Source organism: Palaemon carinicauda, chromosome 3 (assembly GCF_036898095.1).
Source record: "Palaemon carinicauda isolate YSFRI2023 chromosome 3, ASM3689809v2, whole genome shotgun sequence".
Lineage (NCBI taxonomy): Eukaryota > Metazoa > Arthropoda > Malacostraca > Decapoda > Palaemonidae > Palaemon > Palaemon carinicauda.
The window spans coordinates 152,086,343-152,108,557 of NC_090727.1; the positions used below are offsets into that span (position 1 = coordinate 152,086,343).

General features: G+C 36.0%; 1 protein-coding gene across 1 annotated transcript in view; it reads left to right on the plus strand.

Annotated features, from left to right (window-relative positions):
• Window positions 1-7,496: 7,496 nt before the first annotated feature.
• LOC137638656 (protein zyg-11 homolog B-like) overlaps window positions 7,497-22,215 on the plus strand; it is a 29,345-nt gene continuing 14,626 nt past the window's right edge. Inside the window, exons 1-4 of the mRNA XM_068370934.1 lie at window positions 7,497-7,648; window positions 18,402-18,536; window positions 19,667-20,570; window positions 20,970-21,110. Coding sequence (XP_068227035.1) covers window positions 18,418-18,536; window positions 19,667-20,570; window positions 20,970-21,110 — 1,164 coding nt within the window. The 5' untranslated portion in view covers window positions 7,497-7,648; window positions 18,402-18,417. The remainder of the gene's footprint in view (window positions 7,649-18,401; window positions 18,537-19,666; window positions 20,571-20,969; window positions 21,111-22,215) is intronic.

A 22,215-nucleotide genomic window follows, 5' to 3' on the forward strand; every position in this document is an offset into this window, starting at 1 on the left:
AGGTGAATAAAACACTAACGAAGCTGTCATAGTAATGAATATAAGATTAAATATGATAGAATTTAATTAGAATTATAGAAACATGAATGAAAGTCAGAGGCTTTGTTTATTTGTAGATAATTGAAGAAATTTAGATTTAACTTTTCTTTTCATTTCAGTTTTTCTTCTATCTATAGGTGAATTCAACACTAAGGAAGCTGTCATAGTAATGAATATAAGGTTAAATATGATAGAATTTAATTAGAATTATATAAACATGAATGAAAGTCAGAGGCTTTGTTTATCTACAGATAATTGAAGAAATTTAGATTTAACTCTTCTTTTCATTTCAGTTTTTCTTCTATCTATAGGTGAATTCAACACTAAGGAAGCTGTCATAGTAATGAATATAAGGTTAAATATGATAGAATTTAATTAGAATTATATAAACATGAATGAAAGTCAGAGGCTTTGTTTATCTACAGATAATTGAAGAAATTTAGATTTAACTCTTCTTTTCATTTCAGTTTTTCTTCTATCTATAGGTGAATTCAACACTAAGGAAGCTGTCATAGTAATGAATATAAGGTTAAATATGATAGAATTTAATTAGAATTATATAAACATGAATGAAAGTCAGAGGCTTTGTTTATCTACAGATAATTGAAGAAATTTAGATTTAACTCTTCTTTTCATTTCAGTTTTTCTTCTATCTATAGGTGAATTTAACACTAAGGAAGCTGTTAGAGTAATTAATATAATATTAAATATGATAGAATTTAATTAGAATTATAGAAACATGAATGAAAGTCAGAGGCTTTGTTTATATGTAGATAATTGAAGAAATTTAGATTTAACTCTTAGTTTTATTTCAGTTTTTCTTCTATCTATAGGTGAATAAAACACTAAGGAAGCTGTTAGAGTAATTAATATAAGATTAAATATGATAGAATTTAATTAGAATTATAGAAACATCAATGAAAGTCAGAGGCTTTGTTTATCTACAGATAATTGAAGAAATTTAGATTTATATCTTCTTTTCATTTCAGTTTTTCTTTTATCTATAAGTGAATTTAACACTAAGGAAGCTGTCATAGTAATGAATATAAGATTGAATATGATATAATTTAATTAGAATTATATAAACATCAATGAAAATCAGAGGCTTTGTTTATTTCTAGATAATTGAAGAAATTTAGATTTAACTTTTCTTTTCATTTCAGTTTTTCTTCTATCTATAAGTGAATTTAACACTAAGGAAGCTGTCATAGTAATGAATATAAGATTAAATATGATAGAATTTAATTAAAATTATAAAAACATGATTGAAAATCAGAGGCTTTGTTTATCTACAGATAATTGAAGAAATTTAGATTTGACTCTTAGTTTTATTTCAGTTTTTCTTCTATCTATAGGTGAATTTAACACTAGGGAAGCTGACATAGTAATGAAGACAATATTAATTATGATAGACTTAAATTAATATCATAGATACATAAATTAGAATCAGAGACTTTGTTTATCTAAGATAATTGAAGAAATTTATAAGCAGTATACACATAGAATCCAGGAAATTAGAATAACTAATTAATGAAGTTTGCCTATATATTAGACAGGCAAAGAAATTTATAGACAGAAGTATATAAGCTGTGCTTCTAATGGAGTTTATAGCCTACGTTCATCACTTGACTGTAATTTATCTATAATTGCTCAAATAAATGATGTAAGAATCTCTTTATATAACTTTAGAATAATTGATTTTGTTGAGAAGTATATGGATGATTATTCTGTCAAGAGTCTTATGATCACTGCAATCTACCCAAATTGCAATTTAAGCAATTACAAAACATAATAAAAGGAGGAGTAAGACTGATAAAATGTGTCCCACCCTGAGGAAGAACTACTCCTAGATTAATTAAATTACACTAATTGCCTATGAAAGCCAGAATAAAGTTTAACATATGTTCAATGACTCATCAAGTTATCAAAGGATGAAGTTTTAATAACTATGAAAAAAATTACTAGTAATTAAATCAATGTCAGGAAATATTGAGCATGCACTTAAGAACATATCAATTCTTAATACGAGGTCAACTTCATATAGAAATGTTGTAAACTTTGATAAGGAAAAGATCAGAGATGAAGCATTGGGAAAATAAACCCTAAAATAATTATATGCAATGTATATTATCATGAAGATGAAGTATAAAATTATTTGATTCATAGAAATCGTTATCTAGACCATATTGAAAATGTAGAAAAGAAAATAATAATAATAATAATAATAATAATAATAATAATAATAATAATAATAATAATAATAATAATACTAATGATAATAATAATAATAATAATAATAATAATAATAATAATAATAATAATAATAATAATAATAATAATAATAATAATAATAATAATCATTATTATTATTATTATTATTATTATCATTATTATTATTATTATTATTATTATTATTATTATTATTATTATTATTATTATTATTATTATTATTATTATTATTATTTTTACAACCTCCAACGGGAAAAATGGTCCAGTGAGGAAAGGAAACAAGGAAATAAATAAACTACAAGAGAAGTAGAGAACAACTAAAATAAGATATCTTAAGAAAAAGTAACAACATTAAAATGGATGTTTCATGAATAAACTATAAAGTCTTTAGAAAAAAAAAACAAGAGAAAGAGAAATAAGATAGAACAGCATGCCAGAGTGTATCCTCAAGCAAGAGAACTCTAACCCAAGACAGTGGAAGACCATGGTACAGATGCTATGGCACTTCCCAAGACTATAGAACAATGGTTTGATTTTTGGAGTGTCCTTCTCCTAGAAGAGATGCTTACCATAGCTAAAGAGTCTCTTCTACCATTACCAAGAGTTAAGTAGCCACTGAACAATTACATTGTAGTGGTTTCCTAACCATACTGTACTTATTAACAATTTTCAATTAAGTTCTCGTAATGTATATGTTAAGATTATATTATATTACAAACTTGGTTAGTATAAGGGATTTAGTCTTAATTTTTCTATGTGTCTTTCTTTATTATGACACATTTAAATTAACAACAGAAAACAACAATGAAATTAAATACAAATTCTAAATTTGATAATATCTGTAATAAAAATCTTTCAGTTACTGATATTTTTATCAATGATTTTCTATCTTAAAAATATTCCATACAACTTTTAACTTTGCACTACAAAATGGGACAAAATAGATGTCTAAAATTTAACGGTTGCTGATTATTTATGTGATTTAATAATCTAAAATATTTCCGAATCGTAAAGTTGTTAAATTAATATCTTAATTTACTTTAAGGGCTGCTTTTCTGGTCCTATACTGCAGGGGAACCCTACTCTCTACAGGAGATATCGAAAATCCTTTTATATTATACATTCCAAGGCATTCAGCAAAAAAAAGTCCTTAGTTTCTTGAAAGCCTTAATATATTTACTCTTTTGAATGTCTAAAGGGAGATTTTTTTATAGTTTTGGGGCCGTATATTAGAAAACTTTAGAACCTACACTTAAGGTAGTACTAATCTATCTTATTTCTCTTCCTCTTTTTAAATGTTTTTTATAGTTTATATGTGAAAGATCTATTTTAATGTTACTGTTCTTCAAGTATTTTATTTCAATTATTCACTACTTCTCTTGTGGTTTATTTATTCCCCTTTCTCACTGGGCTATTTTTTCCCCGTTGGATCCCTTGGGCTTATAGCATCCTGTTTTTTCAACTAGTGTTGTAGTTTAGCTAGTAATAATGATAATAATATAGTTTAGATATCTTTTTTTTTACATTTCAGAATCCTTATAAATTTTACTCAAACTGTTTTTTCATATTTTATCTGGTCATATAATTTTTGAAATTCTAAATAATCTTTTTCTAGTCTAATATTAATGATAAAACAAAGTTTTGATACTGTTTAATATTGATAAAATTTAAGAATTTTGGAACCCTCATAGATTTTACTTAAACCTTTTTATATATCATAAGGTCAAATAGTTATTGAAATTATAAATAATCTTTTTTTCTAGTCCAATATTTCTGAGGAAACATTTTGATAAATACTCTTTAATATTGACAAAATCACAATCTTTAATCAATTATATGTGCTTTATTGTCATATTTATAATAAAACAAGATTTTGATACTCTTTTATATAAATAAAATTACAATTTATAATTAATTGTGTGTTTTAGTCCCATGTTTATGATAAAACAAAAATCTTAATCTTTTATATTGACAAAATTATAGATTTTAATCAATTATATCTGTTCTAGTCCCTTCATTATGATAAAAAAAAATTATAATACTCTTTTATATTAACAAAATTACAAATTTTAATCAATTAAATGTGTTTTAGTCGCATATTTATGATAACAATTATATCAATACTCTTTTATATTGACAAAATTACAAATATTAATCAGTCACATCTGTTCTAGTCTCATATTTATAATAAAACAAATATTTTATACGCTTTTATATTGATAAAATTACAATTTTTAATCAATTATATGTGTTTTAGTCCCTTATTTATGGTAAAAAATTATATTAATACTCTTTTATATAGACAAATCTAATCAATCATATCTGTTCTAGTCTCATATTTATAGTAGAAGAAAATTTTTATACCAATTTACATTGATAAAATCCCAAAATATAACAATTTATCCATCAATCTATATTGATAAAATCACAAAATATAACAATTTATCCACAATTTATATTGATAAAATCACAAAATATAACAATTTATCCACAATTTATATTGATAAAATCCCAAAATATAACAATTTATCCACCAATTTATATTGATAAAATCACAAAATATAACAATTTATCCACCAATTTATATTGATAAAATCCCAAAATATAACAATTTATATTGATAAAATCACAAAATATAACAATTTATCCTCAATTTATATTGATAAAATCACAAAATATAACAATTTATATTGATAAAATCCCAAAATATAACAATTTATATTGATAAAATCCCAAAATATAACAATTTATATTGATAAAATCCCAAAATATAACAATTTATATTGATAAAATCACAAAATATAACAATTTATATTGATAAAATCACAAAATATAACAATTTATATTGATAAAATCCCAAAATATAACAATTTATATTAATAAAATCCCAAAATATAACAATTTATATTGATAAAATCCCAAAATATAACAATTTATATTGATAAAATCCCAAAATATAACAATTTATATTAATAAAATCACAAAATATAACAATTTATATTGATAAAATCCCAAAATATAACAATTTATATTGATAAAATCACAAAATATAACAATTTATATTGATAAAATCACAAAATATAACAATTTATATTGATAAAATCCCAAAATATAACAATTTATATTGATAAAATCACAAAATATAACAATTTATCCACCAATTTATATTGATAAAATCCCAAAATATAACAATTCATATTGATAAAATCACAAAATATAACAATTTATATTGATAAAATCCCAAAATATAACAATTTATATTGATAAAATCACAAAATATAACAATTTATCCACCAATTTATATTGATAAAATCCCAAAATATAACAATTCATATTGATAAAATCACAAAATATAACAATTTATCCACCAATTTATATTGATAAAATCACAAAATATAACAATTTATATTGATAAAATCACAAAATATAACAATTTATATTGATAAAATCCCAAAATATAACAATTTATATTGATAAAATCCCAAAATATAACAATTTATATTGATAAAATCACAAAATATAACAATTTATATTGATAAAATCACAAAATATAACAATTTATATTGATAAAATCACAAAATATAACAATTTATATTGATAAAATCCCAAAATATAACAATTTATATTGATAAAATCACAAAATATAACAATTTATCCACCAATTTATATTGATAAAATCCCAAAATATAACAATTCATATTGATAAAATCACAAAATATAACAATTTATATTGATAAAATCCCAAAATATAACAATTTATATTGATAAAATCACAAAATATAACAATTTATCCACCAATTTATATTGATAAAATCCCAAAATATAACAATTCATATTGATAAAATCACAAAATATAACAATTTATCCACCAATTTATATTGATAAAATCACAAAATATAACAATTTATATTGATAAAATCACAAAATATAACAATTTATATTGATAAAATCCCAAAATATAACAATTTATATTGATAAAATCCCAAAATATAACAATTTATATTGATAAAATCACAAAATATAACAATTTATATTGATAAAATCACAAAATATAACAATTTATATTGATAAAATCCCAAAATATAACAATTTATATTGATAAAATCACAAAATATAACAATTTATCCACCAATTTATATTGATAAAATCCCAAAATATAACAATTCATATTGATAAAATCACAAAATATAACAATTTATATTGATAAAATCCCAAAATATAACAATTTATATTGATAAAATCACAAAATATAACAATTTATCCACCAATTTATATTGATAAAATCCCAAAATATAACAATTCATATTGATAAAATCACAAAATATAACAATTTATCCACCAATTTATATTGATAAAATCACAAAATATAACAATTTATATTGATAAAATCACAAAATATAACAATTTATATTGATAAAATCCCAAAATATAACAATTTATATTGATAAAATCCCAAAATATAACAATTTATATTGATAAAATCACAAAATATAACAATTTATATTGATAAAATCACAAAATATAACAATTTATATTGATAAAATCCCAAAATATAACAATTTATATTGATAAAATCACAAAATATAACAATTTATCCACCAATTTATATTGATAAAATCCCAAAATATAACAATTCATATTGATAAAATCACAAAATATAACAATTTATATTGATAAAATCCCAAAATATAACAATTTATATTGATAAAATCACAAAATATAACAATTTATCCACCAATTTATATTGATAAAATCCCAAAATATAACAATTCATATTGATAAAATCACAAAATATAACAATTTATCCACCAATTTATATTGATAAAATCACAAAATATAACAATTTATATTGATAAAATCACAAAATATAACAATTTATATTGATAAAATCCCAAAATATAACAATTTATATTGATAAAATCACAAAATATAACAATTTATCCTCAATTTATATTGATAAAATCACAAAATATAACAATTTATATTGATAAAATCACAAAATATAACAATTTATCCACCAATTTATATTGATAAAATCCCAAAATATAACAATTTATATTGATAAAATCCCAAAATATAACAATTTATCCACAATTCATATTGATAAAATCCCAAAATATAACAATTTATCCAAAATATCCAATCCATCCCTTCGCTCACACCTCCCATCTCAACCAAGGAAGAAGAAGGATTAAAAATATCCTAAATAAAGGATCGAATCCTACTTAAAGACATTGAATCCTTTAAGGACTCCAATCCTTAAAGGATCCAACTCCACCAGGAATCAAAATAAGGTATTACTTTTGGAGCTTCCTCCAGCTGAGAACATTTTTGACGTAGTGGAGAAGAGAAACACAAATGACTTAATTTATTCATTTAGGTGAGTATAATTATATTAATGGATTTAATTGATGCAATTAATTAATTATTTATCTTAATTAAGGAGAAAATGGCGTCGTATGTTTCGAAATAAGGTTCATTTCAGAATCGATTGGCTTATGTGGCCCTTCCAAGGCTATTTTACTCTCGTCATATAATTTTGATTTTTATTCTATTTTTAAGGTTTATTAACTTAATATATTTCGTTAATTAGGTCAGGACCTTTTTTTTATATCCTGCGAGGATACGGATTTTTTCGGTTCTTATTGTAGCCCATTACCAGTACGTTAGGTTTTCGGGTCTTATTGTAACCCATAGCCAGTGGTTTTCGGTTCTCATTGTAACCCATGGCCGGTACGTTAGATTTTCGCGTCTTATTGTAACTCATAACCTGTACGTTAGGTTTTCGGTTCTCATTGTAACCCATGGCCGGTACGTTAGGTTTTCGGGTCTTATTGTAACCCATAGCCAGTGGTTTTCGGTTCTCATTGTAACCCATGGCCGGTACGTTAGATTTTCGGTTCTCATTGTAACCCATGGCTGGTACGTTAGGTTTTCGGGTCTTATTGTACCCCATGACCAGTACGTTAGAGAGACTAGGCTATAACTACGGTAAATATTTATCCTTTAACCGTATGTAAATATTTATCGTAGTTTTACCCTAGTCTCTCTAACGTATTGGTTATGGGTTACAATAAGAACCGAAAAACCCTTGAACCAACTGGTAATATTTCAATAGTTTTTTATTATAGTTACAGACGGCAAAAATTTTCTACTCAACGGCAGGTGTTTACTATAGAATAAGTCCTTTTTCTTTGATAATTACAGATTTTCATTGTAAATTTAGACTTAATTATCTAAGAATTATTAATCGGTGTGGTTAACTTGAGCGGCTCGGTGTGTCTCGCTTGCCAGTACGTTGGTGCTCGATACTTTTCTTTTTCTGCAAGTGCACGGCGGAGCGAAACCCATTAAATTTCTAAAAGATATCTCCGTTCTTAGACGGTCTTAACGGATTTTTTGGTTTAGGGGTGTATGTATGATAGCGGCCACCTGTATGTATTATTATGTCTAACTTAGAATACGGCAGTGTAAGGGGGGTCACAGAGGGCCGTTAGCCCCCCCCCCCCCCCATTAGTTAAGTAGGTAAGGACACGGCTTGTAGGTTAGGTTAGGGGGAAAGTTTAGGTTAGTTGATGTCCATTTTTAACGAATGTGTGAGGAAGCGGCCGCTGGTATACAAAGGTTCCTTGGTTTATTTGCTGTTGAAATGAAGGTCAAATTCTGTGAAAGCACGTTAATTAATACAGGAAAATTATTTTTTTTTTTTTCGTTTCAAATGTTCTGTCCGTGATTATAATTTTACCTGATAGAGTCCCACCTAGCTATTTTCACTTTCCAGTGCATAGGAGCTTGATGTTTTTATTTTTTTGCGAGCGAAGCGAGCTCATGGCAGAGCAAAAACCATTAGATTCGGTAATATTTCAATAGAGTCCTTAATGGGTTTTGCCCCGCCATGTGCTCGCTTCGCTCGTGAAAAAAGAAAAACATCAAGTTCCTATGTACTGGCAAGCAGTAATAGCGTTGGGTGGGACTCTATCAATAATTACTGACCAACCTTTGGGGCAGTCTCTATTCATAAACGGAGCCTCTTACCCCATACCCCCTTAACTAAGTTGAGCCAGGTAGCCACGTTATTGTTTATCGAGCTCCGAGTCCCATAACTACCCATGCACTGTTCAGGGATGTGTCAATGATTGTGTAATAAGGACCCAGGGGTGAATGTAGTTCATTGGGGCAGGGTGAGCTAAGAATACGGTAGTCTAAGGGAGGTTTGGAGGTGGCATGGGCACCCCCCCCAGGTAGGTAAATAGGTAATGAGACGGCTCCAATATTAGTTTAGGTAGGAAACATTAGCTAGGTGGTGTTCTTGTGTCTGCTTCCCTTTTAAAATGTGGTTTTTCAATATTAATCTTACCCGATAATCATGTAGCTGTCAACTCCGTTGCCCGACAGAATTCTACGGAAGGGATACGCCAGCGATCACTATACAAGAAGGGGGTGTACTCACCAGCGCCACCTGTGGCCAGGTACTATAGTACTTCTTGTTGACACCACTTCAATTTTTCCTCTGTCGTGCTTCCGGCAAGACATTCATGGATACGCTCTTAATTTTGGAGTCTTTTTCACGGTTTTTGGTGAAGTATTTCTCTAAGATTTCAGCTTTCGCTATACAGGATACTTGTCTTTTAGCTTAGATAGCTTTTAGATTAGTTTTGATTAATGGTTTAACGATATTTTGCTTTTTTTGGAATCCCCCCTTGACTGTTCTTTGATTCAAGATGTCCGACCTTGCTCAAGCTCCTCCCCATAGACGATGTAGGACTTGTATTAGGCGTATTCCGAAGGCCTCGGTTGATCCTCACTCCGTTTGTTCCAACTGTCGGGGAAAATCCTGTCAGTTGGAAGATCGATGTGAGGAATGCGCCGGACTTTCGGAACTTGAATTTGTTCGATTCCTCAAGTATACCACTAAGTTAGAGAGAGAGAGAGTTAGGAGGAGTTCGGCTCGCTCTTCACTTTATTCCTCACCCTATGATCCTCAACCTTTTCCTCCCTCTGTAGTGGCTACCCCCGATCCTACTGTTTGTGCTCAGCCTGATATGTCTGATGTTTTGCGTGCCATTCAGGCTTTAGGTGACAAAGTGGAATCGGTAGTGAGTGACCACAAGTTCCTCTTGGCCGACGTCAAGGAACTTAAGGTGAAAAGTGCGGTGGGAAGTGGTAGTGCCAGTGCTGTGCCGAGTGCTAGTGTCAGTGTCAGTGTTGTGCGTGAGGGTACTTCTGTGCGTGCCAGTCGTCCTCCCAGTCCGGGACCTCTTGCAAGCTCCCAAGCCCAGGGGAGAAGCAATGTCGAAGGGCAAAAGGGTTCGGCAGGCCTTGATCGGCGCACAGCAGTATCCTCGGTGGTTGCGGGCGTATCTTACAGAGATCGTCACTTCCACCCTCAGACGATTGAGCCCTTATTTTCCTCGTCTGCAGAAGAACTTTCGGGGAGAAAACGCTGGACTCAGGTCTCAAGACCTCTTAAGCGCAAAGTCCAGACCGCACAACCCGGATGTAGTCATTGGGCAAGCTCTGACTCGCCGCAGTCATCAGGTGACTGCACGCCTCCTAAGAGAAGTAAGGCGAGACCTCAACAGACCTCAACTTCTGTTAAGGCTCTGCCTCAACAGACCTCAACGTCTGTTGATCCCAAGATGGCTGTGCTACAGTCTATGCAGTCGCAGCTTGCGGTATTAATGCGTGAGTTTCAGGCAGGGAAGGTTACACCTCCTCCTGCGAGCGCTCCTCCTCCTCTACGCAGTCCAGTCTGCCAGACGTACGAAGTTGAGGTTCCTCAAGCTACCTCCATGCGTGAGCTACCGCGTTGGGAGTTGCCAGCTACCAGCGTTGTGCTGCAACCTCCTCCTCCCTTGAGGCAGGAACCCCTTACCTCGCGGCAACCTCCTCAACAATGGGGACAGGAGTCTTATGCCTTACAATCTCCTCTTCCTGTGAGGCAAGAGTTTCTTACAGTAAGACCATCCTCTAGGCAGCAACCTCTTGAGGTACGACAACCTCTACCATCCTTGAGGCAGTCACCTCAGCTCTCGCAGCTGATACCTCCACTTTCCTCGAGGCGAGAACCTCAACTCTCGAGGCAAGCACCTCAAGAACCTCAACTCGTGAGACAGGAGCCGCTTTCTGCGCAGCCGCCACCTCAACTCTCGCTGCACCCACCTCAAGACCCTCAACTCGGGAGTCAGGAACTTCTTACTGCGCAGCCATCTCTACCCTTGAAGCAAGCGCAACTCTTGAGACAGGAACCTCATGCAATGAGTCAGCCACCTCAACGCATGCATCTACCTCTTTCTCCTCAGCTTGAGCAGTCTTTGCAGCCTGAACCTCAGGTTTTACTACAGTCGCCTCTCGCCACGCTTGCTCCCCAGACTCCCGCAGAGCCTCCTTCTTCCCAGCCTCATGACTTTGTCATTACTAGCCCTCATCCTCTTCAACAGAGACTTGAGGATGAATCCGCAAGTGTTTATGCACCCGCTTGTCAGGATTCTGCCGTTCAGCATACCGCTGTAACTTTACCTCTCGCTTCTCAACTCTCAGGTGATGAGGTTTCTGAAGAGGAAGCTGCGCACCTGGATGATCCCTCTTCTGACGTGGAGGAACCCAAGTCGTTACCACCCTCCATTGACTTTCGCAAGGTCCTGGCTCTTTTCAGAGAAGTTTACCCGGATCACTTTGTTTCTGCTACCCCTCGCTCTCCTCCATCAGAGTTTTCTCTAGGCATGCAAACTGTTAAGTCTGCCTACACTAAGCTCGTCTTCGCTAGATCTTCTAAGAGAGCTTTGAGAATGTTAGGGGAGTGGTTACATTCCAAGCAGCAACTAGGGAAGACTTCATTCATGTTTCCTCCTACTAAGCTGACTTCTAAGGCGGGCGTATGGTATGCCACAGGAGAGGAACCAGGCTTGGGAATACCTGCCTCTGCCCAGGCTGACTTCTCTAGTTTGGTTGACTCTCCACGAAGGTCGGCTATGAGGCGCTCTAAGGTCTGCTGGACCTTTTCTGACTTAGACCACTTCTTAAAGGGGGTCTTTCGCGCCTTTGAGATTTTTAATTTTCTCGACTGGTGCCTGGGGGCCTTGAGCAAGAAGACTGCCCCATCCGACAAGGACTCGGCCATGCTTATAATGTCCTGTATGGATAAGGCTATCCGCGATGGTTCCGGCGAACTTGCCTCCATGTTTGTTTCGGGAGTACTCAAGAAAAGGGAACAACTCTGCACCTTTCTTTCCACTGGTATCACCTCTTGTCAAAGGTCTCAGTTACTTTTTGCTCTGCTTTCTAAGTTCCTGTTTCCTGAGGACCTTATCAAGGAATTGTCTGCGGCCCTTATTCAGAAGGACACTCATGACCTTGTGGCCTCTTCAGCTCGTAAGGCTAAGGTTGCTCCTTCGGTTCCTAGAACTTACCGCACCCCAGTGGCCGATACTCCTGCTTCAAGATTTATTCCGCCCTTTCGTGGCAGAGCCCCCAGCCGAGGAAGTACCCGTTCAGACGGTTTCAGGGGCAGGTCCAAGAAAGGTCCCAAACCTTCGAAAGGCAAACATTGACTCTCCTCCTCTCCAGACAGCAGTAGGAGCCAGACTCAAGATCTTCTGGCAAGCTTGGGAAAGAAGAGGTGCAGACGCCCAGTCTGTCAAGTGGCTAAGGGAGGGTTACAGGATACCATTCTGCCGCAATCCCCCTCTGACCACTTCTCCCATCAACCTCTCTCCCAACTACAAGGAAAAGGAAAAGAGGCTAGCGTTGCACCAAGAGGTGTCGCTCCTGTTACAGAAGGAGGCAGTGGTGATAGTCCGGGACCATCAATCCCCGGGCTTCTACAACCGTCTCTTTCTGGTGGCCAAGAAGACAGGAGGTTGGAGACCGGTGCTGGACGTCAGTGCGCTCAATGCTTATGTCACCAAGCAGACGTTCACTATGGAGACGACGAAGTCGGTCCTAGCAGCGGTCAGGCAGGAGGACTGGATGGTCTCGTTGGATCTGAAAGACGCCTACTTTCACGTTCCTATTCATCCAGACTCCCAACCTTTCCTGAGATTCGTTTTTGGAAAGGTTGTGTACCAATTCAGAGCCCTGTGTTTTGGCCTAAGCACGGCTCCTATGGTGTTTACGCGACTGATGAGGAATATTGCGAAATTCCTCCACTTGGCGGACATCAGAGCCTCCCTTTATTTAGACGACTGGCTGTTAAGAGCCCCCACAAGTCGTCGCTGTCTGGAGAGTCTCAACTGGACTTTGGACTTGATCAAGGAACTGGGTCTTTTGGTCAACTTAGAAAAGTCCCAACTTATTCCTTCCCAAACCATCGTTTACCTGGGAATGGAGATTCGGAGTCAAGCTTTTCGGGCTTTTCCGTCGGCCCCAAGAATCAGCCAAGCCCTAGAGTGCATTCTGAGCATGCTGAAGAGGAACAGATGCTCGGTGAGACAGTGGATGAGTCTAACAGGGACCCTGTCATCGTTAGCCCTGTTCACCGAGTTAGGGAGACTCAACCTCCGCCCCCTTCAATTCCATCTAGCAGCTCACTGGGACAAGAATATGACGCTCGAAGCGGTCTCTATTCCTGTTACCAAAGAGATGAAGGCTACTCTCATGTGGTGGAAGAACAACATCCTTCTCAAGGAGGGTCTATCGTTAGCGGTTCAGACCCCCAACCTTCATCTCTATTCGGACGCATCAGACTCAGGCTGGGGCGCGACCTTGGACGGACAGGAATGCTCGGGAACATGGAACAAGGAACAGGAAACGCTTCACATCAACTGCAAGGAGTTGCTGGCAGTTCATCTGGCCTTAATGAACTTCAAGTCCCTCCTGCTAAACAAGGTGGTGGAGGTGAACTCCGACAACACCACAGCCTTGGCATACATCTCCAAGCAGGGAGGGACCCATTCGAGGAAGCTGTACGAGATAGCAAGGGACCTCCTCATTTGGTCAAGAAGTCTAAACCTCTCTCTGCTAACGAGGTTCATTCAGGGCAACATGAACGTCTCGGCAGATCGCCTCAGCAGGAAAGATCAAGTCATCCCCACGGAATGGACCCTTCACAAGAGCGTGTGCAACAGACTTTGGACCTTGTGGGGTCAGCCAACGATAGATCTGTTCGCCACCTCCATGACCAAGAGGCTCCCCTTATACTGTTCCCCAGTTCCAGACCCAGCAGCAGTTCACGTGGATGCTTTTCTGCTGGATTGGTCCCATCTCGAGCTATATGCATTCCCGCCGTTCAAGATCATCAACAGAGTCATTCAGAAGTTCGTCTCTCACGAAGGGACACGGCTGACGCTGGTTGCTCCCCTTTGGCCTGCAAGAGAATGGTTCACAGAGGTACTTTAATGGCTGGTCGACGTTCCCAGGACTCTCCCTCTAAGAGTGGACCTTCTACGTCAACCTCACGTAAAGAAGGTACACCCAAACCTCCACGCTCTTCGTCTGACTGCCTTCAGACTGTCGAAAGACTCGCTAGAGCTAGAGGCTTTTCGAAGGAGGCGGCCAGAGCGATTGCCAGAGCAAGGAGGATATCCACTCGTAGAGTCTATCAATCCAAGTGGGAAGTCTTCCGAGGCTGGTGCAGAGCCAATGCAGTTTCCTCCACCAATACCTCTGTAACCCAAGTCGCTGACTTCCTGTTACATCTTAGGAATGTTAGAGCTCTTTCGGCTCCTACGATCAAAGGGTACAGAAGTATGTTGGCTTCAGTTCTCCGCCACAGAGGTTTGGATCTTTCCTCCAACAAGGATCTACATGACATCCTTAAATCTTTCGAGACTACTAAAGAACGTCGATTGTCCACTCCAGGCTGGAATCTAGACGTAGTCTTAAGGTTCCTTATGTCTCCTAGGTTTGAACCTCTCCAGTCAGCTTCGTTCAAAGACCTTACCCTCAAGACTCTTTTCCTCGTCTGCCTTGCAACAGCCAAAAGAGTTAGTGAGGTTCACGCCTTCAGCAGGAACATAGGATTCACATCCGAATCAGCCTCATGTTCCTTACAGCTCGGATTTTTAGCAAAAAATGAACTTCCTTCACGTCCTTGGCCTAGATCGTTCGATATTCCTAGCCTTTCCAACATGGTGGGTAACGAGCTAGAAAGAGTTCTTTGCCCTGTCAGAGCTCTTAAATACTACCTTAAAAGGTCAAAACCTTTAAGAGGACAATCAGAGGCCTTATGGTGTGCCATCAAGAAACCTTCGATGCCTATGTCCAAAAACGCAGTTTCGTATTATATAAGGCTGCTGATTAGAGAAGCTCATTCTCACATGAAGGATGAAGACCTTGCTTTGCTGAAGGTTAGGACCCACGAAGTGAGAGCTGTAGCTACTTCGATGGCCTTTAAACAGAACCGTTCTCTGCAAAGTATTATGGATGCAACCTTTTGGAGGAGCAAGTCAGTGTTTGCATCATTTTATCTCAAAGATGTCCAGTCTCTTTACGAGAACTGCTACACCCTGGGACCATTCGTAGCAGCGAGTGCAGTAGTAGGTGAGGGCTCAGCCACTACATTCCCTTAATCCCATAACCTTTTTTAACCTTTCTCTTGAATGCTTTTATTGTTGTTTTTTGGGTTGTTACGGTAGGCTAGAAGCCTTCCGCATCCTAGTTGATTTGGCGGGTGGTCAATTCGTTCTTGAGAAGCGCCTAGGTTAGAGGTTGTGTAGAGGTCCTTTAGTATGGGTTGCAGCCCTTTATACTTCAGCACCTTAGGGTTGTTCAGCCTCCTAAGAGGAACGCTGCGCTCAGTAAGGAAGACGAACTTATTAAAGGCAGAGTAATGGTTCAAGTCGACTTCCTTACCAGGTACTTATAATTTCATTGTTATTTTGAATAACTGATAATATGAAATACGGGATACTTAGCTTCTTGATATACTTGCTCACTGGTTTCACCCACCTCCCTGGGTGTGAATCAGCTACATGATTATCGGGTAAGATTAATATTGAAAAATGTTATTTTCATTAGTAAAATAAATTTTTGAATATACTTACCCGATAATCATGATTTAATTGACCCACCCTTCCTCCCCATAGAGAACCAGTGGATCGAGGAAAAATTGAAGTGGTGTCAACAAGAAGTACTATAGTACCTGGCCACAGGTGGCGCTGGTGAGTACACCCCCTTCTTGTATAGTGATCGCTGGCGTATCCCTTCCGTAGAATTCTGTCGGGCAACAGAGTTGACAGCTACATGATTATCGGGTAAGTATATTCAAAAATTTATTTTACTAATGAAAATAACATTTTTCAGTCTGTACCACCGAATTACAAAGGCTCCCCGATGACATTGGACATTATATTAGCATAAACAGCTGCTTGACTAAACCCAGTTGAATAATTTCCCTGTGGAGAAATATTCATTGTAGTGGAAATTTTTTTTCTGTTGGCTTATTTCTACATAATTGTGACCAGTTTTTATCATCATCGTCATCAAAGCTACAACCCTAGTTGGAAAAACAGGATGCTCCAAATCCTAGGGCTCCAAAAGGGAAAAATAGCCCAGCGAGGAAAGGAAATAAGGAAATATATAAACTACCCTGTATGTTTTAAAAGTAATGAGTATAGAAAAGAAAATGCCACAGTATAATAGATCTGTCACAGATAAACTATGAAGAGACTTATGTCAACCATTTCAGCATAAAAACAATTGCTGCAAGTTCGAACTTCTGAAATATCACCGATTTAAGTTTCTGATTATTAAGATCATTCCACAATCTGGTCCCAGCTGGAATAAAACTTCTAGAATGCTGTGTAGTTTTGAACGTTATGGTGGAGAAGGCAGGACTGTTAAAGCCAACTCCATTTCTAGATCTACATACAGGATTGAATGCAAAGGAGGGTCAGAATTATGCAATATACATAAATAAGTAACTGAACAACAGTGCTATATATTAGTATCAAGAATAGGAATAATTACAGTGCAGTAGTTAACCCCTTGAGGGAAGAATAATTTTTCAGTCATCTTAGTGTTGTCAGGTGTATGATGAAAGAGGAGAATGTGGAAAGAATAGGCCAGACTATTCGGTGTGTGTGTAGGCAAAGGAATATGAACCATAGCGAGAGAGAGGGATCCAATGTAGTACTGTCTGGCTATTCAAAGGACCCAATAACTCTCTAGCGGTAGTATCTCAACGGGTAGTGGTAGCTACGAGTATTGTACGTGAAGATCTTAGTGTATACACGCTACCGGCCGTTAGTGTTCTTTCTAACCCTTTTACCCCCAGGGTATTTGGAAATTTCCAACCCTTAACCCCCAGGGGTTATTTTTTTTTTCAAGCACATTTTGCAGTATATTTTTTTTAAATTGCTCTAACAGCCTTAATTTTCGTCATAGAGAGGTCAGGTTGGTCTCACTCTCTTGGAAAAGGCCTGAAGTTTCTCAAAAAATTATCAAAATTATGCAAAACCATACCAGTACGTCCTTTGGGGGTAACAGGGCTAATAGATGTCGTTATATGTATTGCCGCCGGAGGAATATAGGAGAGGAACAGAATTTTTTTTTATTTAAAGATTAGTACTGTGTTATCATAATTACAATAAGGCAAATATTGAAATAATACCTTTGATTAAAGATCTATTTTTTTATTTAACAGATAATTCAGAAGAGATTTGAGATTTTAAATTTGGGGTTGTCACCTCCACCAACAAAGTTGGAAGGAGGTTATGTTTTATCCCCTGTTTGTGTGTTTGTTGGTGAACAGCTTCCTGGCCATGATTTTAATCGTAGAGTAATGGAACTTGCAGGGATTAACTTATGTAAAAAGCTTGAAACTATTAAATTTTGGAAGGTCAAGGTCACAGTCAAGCAAAATGTCCAATTCACGTAATCAGCCATTAGTTTGGACATCTTTGTTGCAGAGACTTCAAACTTGATTCGTATTTGAGCGTATCAAAAGCCACGCCAATTAATACATGTTAAGGTTAAAGGTCAAGGTCAAGGTCGAGAAATAAGCTGCCGCGGCGGAGGTCTGCGCTCTACAGAGTGCTCCTCTAATTCGGGATTATATTTGGTTTATATATCATAATCTCTAAACTGTGTGGTTTGAATCAGAGATCTCAGATTGCAAATTTGTAGTTGTTTTTTACAGCTGTTATTTTTATTACTGTATTCCAAGCATCTTATAAGTTGGATCTCCGTCACAGGCACCTGCTATGAGAGATGGTAGAGAGCCCAGCTAGCCTGCAGGAACTAGTCGTGGAATTCATTGCCAGCAATGTCGATGAAGTCTGCACTTCCAGATTCTCCCTCGATGACAACACGAATAGACTTTATTTCAGGTGAGGTAGTTCGTGATTCCGTTTGCTTTGGTTTCACGCTGTTATGATATTGTACTCGCACAGCGTTCAGATTGGTAACTTGGTTTCTTTTAGTTGGCTGGTAATCGTAGTACAATCTGTGTTAGCCAATTAGTGTTTATTATCATTACCTATGCCAACGAAGTTGGTAGGAGGTTATGTTTTACCCCCTGTTTGTTTTGTGAACAGCTTTCTGGCCACAATTTTAATCGTAGAGTAATGAAACTTGCTGGAATGAACTACCATGTAAAAATCTGGATATGATTAAATTTTGGACGGTCAAGGTCATGGTCAAGCAAAAAGTCGAGAAATAAGCTGCCGTGGCGGAGGTCTTTGCTCTACTGAGTGCCCCTCTAGTTTCTTTACTGAATAGTTCACGTTATTCTTGTATTTGTATCAAGCATACCATTGAGTTAAGGTTTAGTTTTACTCATTAGTTCTGAATATTCAAAAAATTTTTATTTTTCTAGTGCGATTCACCCACGGACATGAATCTCTTGCTAATTATTCTAAACATATAATAGTTTTAGAATTTTTGTTGAGTATATGTATAATCAAAGCATGTCAATAAACTACTGTACCTTCAAAATAGGGGTATGAACTCTTTTCTTATAGATTATATGTGAAGTTATATTTACTGATGTTGTTTAATAGACAAATACCTGTCTTCAGCAATTATGTACAGGTATATGAACCATATAATCAAGTTATTATTAGAGTTAAATTAATTACTGTAGAGAGTCCTGAACATACAGACTATTAATAGGTTGTAAGAAGCTGTTTTTAAGTTAAATTTTGTTAAATTTTGTTAAATTTTTTCCTTTGGTAGGTTAAACTACAGTAATTCGCATGACTACGATTTTCTGTTAGAAAAGTTAAAAAATATTCTGGCTTTTACATTGCAAATGTCATCTGCTTACTGCATCTAATTACATAATATTGTTCTTATTACATTATCTCATTGTGAACTTTTGATATAATATCTGAGGTTTATAATTTCTGTTTGATTTATCTTTGTATCTCTGAATGCAGATTGAGGTCCTCCTTATAGTCAAATGATCATCAGAATTAGTTTTATTTATAGATTATGAACACTCGTTGCCTTTTTCCAGGGATGAGAACGCATTCTGCCACCAAAATGTTGCCAACCTGTTATTCCTGACGCTAGACAAGAAAGGTCTCCTGGACGACCTCGTGCTAACGCTGTTCGACCCCGCCGTTCTACGCCTGTGTCAAGTGGTGATTCACAACTCGGATAATCTGACATGCAAGGGGCTGAACGTTTTGAAGCAGCACCAGATACAATCCGTGGATGTGAAAAACCTGACTAAGATTTCGATAGACGAGTTGATAGGCTGCTTCGGCGAGTGGACGGTGAACAACATACAGACGTTGGCGCTCAGCAGGTGCACGTTCGTCTCCACGATCACGCAGGTGCAGAGCCGGGGCGGTACGCTCTCGCGAAAGACTTTCAAAGGCAGTCTCGTTCCTACCAAAATGCACATTAGCCTATGCAAGTTGAAAAACTTGAAAGCTTTGAACTTGAGCGGTACCGAACTTACGTCTCCCGCCCTCCTGAATATCTGTAGTGATCTTAAAAAGTTGACTTCCCTTGACATTTCAAACTGTAGTAAGATAGAATCGATTGAGTGCTTGAGAATTAGAAAAAACACTTTAAAATCCCTTAATTTATACAACCTGAAAGTCTTGCGCATGGAAGAGACGCGGAAGGTGTTGTTAGAACTGAAAGGCCTCTGTCATCTCGATGTTAGTGATAATAAGAACATGCAGAACCCGGTCGATCGCCTGATGCCGTCGTGTTCCGTGGTGCCGGAGCTCCTGAGGAACCCCGACTTCGGGCCGAACCTCACTTCGATCGACATTTCGGGGCAGGATCAGACCAAGCTAGACGACTTGTATTTTTTCCTCAAGTTGCATCCGAATTTAAAATTCTTGGGGTTGATGCATACCTCGCTCTGCTTGGACGCAGTCTTTCTTGATAGCCACAGTTTTACGGTGAGTTCAGTTGCCTTTTCTATGTCGCTTAAGGGTACGCTCGGTCCCACTATTCTATCTTATTTCTCTTCCTGTTTTTATAGTTTATGTATGAAAAATGTATTGTAATATTGTTACTGTTCTTAATATATTTCATTTTAATTGTTCATTACTTCTCTTGTAATATTTATTTCCTTATTTTCTTTCCTCACTGGGGTATCTTTTCCTGTTGGAGCCCTTGGGCTTATAGCAGCCTGCTTTTCCAAATAGGGTTGTAGCTTAGCTGTTAATAATAATAATGATAATAAAAAAGAATTAATTTCAGGTGAAATTAGTTTTGAAAATGAATTATTTTTTCCGACACGAAGGTTATTTTCTTTTGTTGTTACAAGTATAACTCATTATTTATTATTCTTCAAGATGACTGGGGTCGCAAGAACGGACCAACTAGTCGAAGCCCTGAAGAGGTACCCGACGAGAATGGAGTACATACCAAAGATTTTGTACAAGATATTTATGATGACGACGCACTCGGAGACGCCAACCCCTGCCATAATAAAGGTGTGTTGATGTTAACCCTTTGAAGTATCTATTTGGTTAATCATACATATAATAAGGCACTTCCCCCAATTTTGGGGGTTAGCCGACATCAAAACAAATGAAAAAAAAGGGAGGACCTTTGCTCTCTACGTTCCTCCCAGCCTGACAAGGGACTCGACCGATTTCGGCTGGTACTGCTAGGGTGCCACAGCTCACCCTCCCCCGTTATCCACCACAGATGAAGCTTCATATCCCCGAATTCCCTACTGCTATTTTATTAATAAAGTCATTAAGTGTTTAGTGTTATAATTCTATAATTTTTATCAATATTTTAATTCGATGATTATTTTTATCAATATTTCTAGTGTACGTATAATGAAGTAGTTATTTTGGAGTTTGTTTTGTATATTAAATGTTGAGGAGCATGCCAAGATACAAAACTGCTGGACGACTCAAAATATTTTCAGAAACTTTAATTTTTCAATATTAAACTTACCCGATAATCATGTAGCTGTCAACTCCGTTGCCCGACAGAATTCTATGGAGGGATACGCCAGCTATCACAATACTAGAAGGGGGTGTACTTACCAGCGCCACCTGTGGCCAGGTACTCAAGTACTTCTTGTTGACACCTCCTCAATTATTCCTCTGTCGTGCTTCCGGCAAGACGTTCTGGGATACGCTTATGTTCTTGGAGTATTTTCACGACTTTGGTGAAGTATTTCTCTTTGATTTCGGCTGTCGCTTTACTGGAAACTTCTATATTAGCTTAGTTAGCTTTTGGAATTAATTTGATTAATTTTGGTGACGAAGAGAGTATGAACTCTCGTTCTCCTTTCAATGGCCGACCCTTCCCTTAGACGAAAGTGTTGGTGTCTAAGAGAGTATAGACTCTCTTTCTTAATTTTGCTTAACAAAAGTTATAGATTTATTTTATATCTCTCCGCCTCTTATAGGCCTCTTCGATTAACTTCCTTTTATTATAAACTTATTAAAATTAATTTTTATATTTGTTTATATTCGACCTTCCTAATAGTTTTCTTGGTACCGAAGTTAATTATCGTGAGCCCGTCATTTCGGTTTTACCTGTTAACATATTATGCTATTTTAAGGTCTTTGAAAGAAT